Source organism: Wolffia australiana, chromosome 18, assembly GCF_029677425.1.
Source record: "Wolffia australiana isolate 7733 chromosome 18, ASM2967742v1".
NCBI lineage: Eukaryota > Viridiplantae > Streptophyta > Magnoliopsida > Alismatales > Araceae > Wolffia > Wolffia australiana.
In genome coordinates, this window is record NC_135852.1 from 10,770,985 (window position 1) to 10,775,681 (window position 4,697).

At 41.3% G+C, this 4,697-nt stretch overlaps 1 protein-coding gene across 2 annotated transcripts; it reads left to right on the plus strand.

The window, feature by feature from the left end:
- The first annotated feature begins 565 nt into the window (after positions 1 to 565).
- On the plus strand, positions 566 to 3,382 carry LOC144715196 (alpha/beta-Hydrolases superfamily protein). 2 transcript variants are annotated; one of them, XM_078590108.1, is made up of 5 exons: positions 566 to 1,046; positions 1,894 to 1,930; positions 2,061 to 2,297; positions 2,405 to 2,452; positions 2,524 to 2,851. In XM_078590108.1, exons 1-5 carry the CDS (start codon positions 685 to 687, stop codon positions 2,785 to 2,787), a joined length of 948 nt encoding a protein of 315 aa, XP_078446234.1. In that variant the 5' UTR covers positions 566 to 684; the 3' UTR covers positions 2,788 to 2,851. The 2 variants fall into 2 exon arrangements, with proteins under 2 accessions (XP_078446234.1, XP_078446235.1); XM_078590109.1 differs by lacking the exon at positions 2,524 to 2,851 and adding an exon at positions 2,858 to 3,382 and having other exon boundaries at positions 569 to 1,046.
- Positions 3,383 to 4,697: the final 1,315 nt, after the last annotated feature.

Here is a 4,697-nt window from a genome sequence, read left to right on the forward strand (position 1 = left end):
ATCGCACCTCCAAACAAAACTTCTCATTTTTAATCCTCCTAAAGTATGGATTAATATCTATTTTAACTTCCGAGAATAATTATCACTGATACAATCTTAACTTAATATGGTTTGGGAGTGGTTGACAATTCCAGGGGCATAAATGTCATTTCAAGGTGCAAAGCAATACCGTTAAGGAAACATGGCGCCTGTTGATTGGCTGATGCTCAGAGTGGGTCCCACGATTTTCTTCGGTGTGTAAATATATGTATAGTTATATATTCAAAGTTTCGTCCCTTCCTCGTCGTTGGCTGTTGTTTTCATCGTCTTCTTCAATCGATGACGGAGCAGTGGTTCACAAAAGTTCTCATTTTTAATCATCCTAAAATATGGATTAATATCTATTTTAACTTCCGAGAATAATTCATCATTGTTGCAGTCTTTACTTATGGTTAGTGAGGGGCATAAATGTCATTTCAAGGTGCAAAGCCGTACCTTTATGAAAACGTGGCGCCTGTTGATTGGCTGCAGAGTGGTACCCACCAGTTTCTTCTGTATATATATGTATAGGTATATATTCAAAGTTTCGTTCTTTCCTCGTCGTTGGCTTCTGTTTTCATCGTCCTCTTCGATCGAGGTCGGCCATGGCGAGGGAGAAGAAGAGGGATCGAGCTTTGAGCTGGGCGTAGATCCTTGATTGAAGAGATGGGGGTGGTGACTTCGTCGATTGCTGCCAAGTTCGCCTTCTTCCCGCCATCTCCGCCGTCCTACTCCGTCGTCGCCGACGAGATCAACGGCCGGATTTCCATCCCGGAGGTCTCCGCTTCCTTGGCGGCGCTTCCGGCCAGATCGCGGCGACGCGTCGGAGATGTGGACGTTCTGCGATTGCGCACTCGCCGGGGGAACGAGATCGTGGCCGTTTATGTTAGGTATTTGACAAAGGAAGGGGCAGGATCGACGGTAGGGCCCCTCACGTTGTTGTATTCACATGGAAACGCGTCGGATATTGGGCACATGATGGATATCTTCTTGGAGCTCAGCGTTCATCTTCGGGTCAACGTCATGGGGTGCGTTGACCTTGTTTTTCCTTGTTTATTAGAGATGGGTTTGTGGAGAAATATGATAGTTTTTGTTTGGATTGTTCGTTAATTTCGAATCTTTTATTTTTTCGGTGGAGTGCTCGGGGATTTCGTCATGTTTTGCCAATTTCCGATTCACGGACTGAAATTTGGGAACATTTGCTTTTTATCGTCAGGTTTTCTGTGATTGAGTTACAGGCTCTGAGAATTTTGATGATATTTCGCCTTTAATCGCAGTATCTCCAGCAAAAACCCGAGATTATAGGGATAAACCGAATAGGAATTCCTTTTTGTGTCTCCGTTCTTTATGAAACTCTCGAATTTTCATCTTGAACCGATTCCAGAAATAGAAAGCCGGTGAACTCAATTACTGAAATTCCCATGTGGTGCAGTAAAGTTATTGTTGGTTAACTCTGTTTTGTGAGTCGAATTTTGATCTAGACATGAAATTGTGTGCATAACATGTACATGAATAGATATTTGTTTCTCATGTGATGATAATGTGACATGTCAGTCGTCTTCTCTCTCCTAGAAAGATGAATCATAGCTAAACCTCGCAAGCGTGAGTTTTATTCAGATTAAAATATGTCCGACTACAAAAAGTACTGGCTGCTTTGATTTTCCTTTTACGACTGGCTTTATCTAGTATCTTGTTGGATAGCTTATATTGCATTCAAGTTGTGGGCTTCCCTCCATAAATGTATTCACTATTGCTAGTAAGACCTGCGTAAGTCTTACCTGAGATATGTTTTCAATGATTGAGTGTTCGTTTACTTTAATTTCAAGTAGTGTTTTTTAAAATAAAAGCCTTACCTGGGATTCAATGGTGTTACAGCTACGATTATTCTGGCTATGGACGATCCACTGGCAAGGTATGAACACCACTAGTCAAACCCGCAAAACATTTGAATTTTTATTGAAGCAACTTTATCTAAAATGATCTGACCACTTTATCCTCGATGGTGTTGACTTTTTTCATGTTCTTCTTCCCGTGCAGAACAGCCGACTGAATCTAACACATATGCAGACATTGAAGCTGCATATCAATGCCTAAGAGATCAATACGGAGCTAGAGAAGATCAAATCATTCTGTACGGCCAGTCCGTGGGAAGTGGGCCCACTGTTGACCTGGCGTCCCAACTCGCATCCATCAGAGCCATTGTTCTTCATAGTCCCATCCTCTCTGGGCTTCGGGTTCTGTACCCAGTCAAAGGGACCTGCTGGTTTGACATTTATAAGGTGGTCAAAGTCAAACATTTATCAACCTTGACCTCATTATTTTTCATTTTTTATGCATCCTGAGTTTAGTCAAACATTGATCAAGACCATCAATTTCTTCTCCACAGAACATCGACAAGATCGAGACAGTTGCTTGCCCAATTCTTGTCATCCATGTAAGCTTATACATTGACCTATATTATTTATTGACCTAGTTTTTTGACCAACCCTAGGTTTGTGCTTGTAGACAGATCCAGCCATGCCTTGGATGCCACCTAGGAAGGTTTTATATATGCTAAGGTTTAGTGTTTGCAAGACATTGTGCGCACAGGTTGAGTGTAAATATCCCAAATTACACACACACACACAAACCAACCACACAAAGAAAAGGCATACATCGTCGTGGTCAAAAAGTAGGCCTCTGATGCCAAAAACAGATTTGTGCCTATGGGAGGTGTTGATGCGTGTAGGAGAGGTGTCGTCGTGGCCTTCATCGAATGTATTCGCATGAGCTCCGCGATGTAGGCAATGCCTATTCATTTATCCAGTTAGTCAATTCCATATTTTTCTGTTCTTTTCAGGGGACAGAGGATGATGTGGTTAACTGGTCCCATGGGAAGCGGCTGTGGGAGTTGAGCAAGGAGAAGTATGAACCTTTGTGGATCACTGGCGCTGGCCACTCCAATCTTGAGCTGTTTCCAGAGTACATAAAACATCTGAAGAAATTTGTCCTTGCCATGCGGCAACCGCAGCCCCATTGACACTTGAAAGCTAGTGGACCGTTGAATACTAATCCCCTTATCAGATGCTAATCTTCTTCCTCTGATGAAATGAGATGTGTCCTTGACATTCTGTTGTTGATACATATCTCCCCCTATATATTTCCCTCTCCATCTTGAGCATACTTCCATCTGGTTCTACTTCACTCTCTCCTGTATTTAGTAACCTGTTATCTATACAACCTTCTCTTCCCAATTATCTGTCACCCATCCATCTTTTCATCTTTCCTCATGTCTATGCTGTGCCATTTTCCTCTATCACCACAACTCGATGTATCCATCTACCCATCCACATATATTCCCATTGAAATAACTTCTCTTTATTACTCCATGCGCCAATGTAACAGCAACTAGATTCTGAGTCAGGGTATATCTGAAACAAGTGAAGAATCCAATAGTAAAGTTACTTGAATACTAATTTTTTATTTCCTTAGGTATTATTATTCACACAACCAATCAAAATGTATAAAAGCACGCTGATGATGCTTATATGCAGCATGAATCACTGAACACATTCAATTATTGAATTTGTCAGAGTATAGTATTTCTCCCCTTCAGATGTTATTTTGAATTTGAATATGAAAAACCGATGGGATGGTTAATATACCAAGAACCTGTATCATACAGTATATGATAATATTTTTTATTTGCAATTACGTCAGATGGAGATGTTGAAGTAGATGAGGGAATCAAAAAACTGAGGTGGTGAATTAGTTCTTGACAAAAATAGACCATTTCAAACTCCAGTTTCTCTTTTTCATGTGGGGGATCGATAACAGCTGCCACAAACAAGAGTGAGCATGGGCTCTTGGAGTGTTGTGCACAATAGCATGTGTTGTGTGTGCAGTGTAGCGCATGCACTCTAATATGTCTGCTGGCACAATTAGGAATGTGGGCTCATGTGCTATCCATAAAGCTAACACATATCACATGCAGACTTAGGTGCAGCTTCTGGTGGAGGTGCAAGTGTGGGCTCAGGCACTAGTACTAGTGTATGTCAGACGTCGCCTTGGCTCCAGCTCCAGTGGCATGCATGAGGTGTGGGCTTATGGAATCTTCCAGAAGGTAATGTTGGCTTTTTGGGTGGATTTGTGTACAATGAGCGGGGGTTGGGCCATGAGCGCATGCTCACACGCTAGGTGGGCATTAGAATTGGGTGCGTGCTTCATTGTGAATCTAGGGTGTGCACTCAGACTGGTTCCTAACAAGCTGGGAACATGAGCTCACAAATGGAGGAAGAAGGGGTGAAGAGGATCATAAGGATCTTCATATTCTCTCACAAATCAAGATACTCAAGATTAAAGGTTGAAATTTAATATTTAAGAAGAATTATGATGCTATCCTGCTAGATGAATTAGAGCAATGGCACTATTTAAGATTGGTATTTTACAACATTATTAACTGATTTGTGATGCTCTTGTTCAAGAAATTTGTCTTACATACTGGTTGCAAATCCCGTTTCCTATGTATCAATATCTCTTTCACCAATTATTGCCTAATGATTGTCCGCAACAATCATTGGAAGATGAATTGTTATGGCGTTATGATTCATGATGCCATAGTTACTTGATGATCTGATTAGATTTAATATTTAATGGTCAAAGGGACAGGTGGCAGGATGTGAATTGTGCATTATTTAAAA

Bases quoted from the DNA above. Each gene is read 5' to 3' on its own strand.
- LOC144715196 (XM_078590108.1), top strand. From the start codon at position 685: ATGGGGGTGGTGACTTCGTCGATTGCTGCCAAGTTCGCCTTCTTCCCG. The intron at 1,047-1,893 runs GTGCGTTGACCT...ATGGTGTTACAG, and splicing joins CTTCGGGTCAACGTCATGGG to CTACGATTATTCTGGCTATG. The intron at 2,453-2,523 runs GTAAGCTTATAC...TTGTGCTTGTAG, and splicing joins GCCCAATTCTTGTCATCCAT to ACAGATCCAGCCATGCCTTG.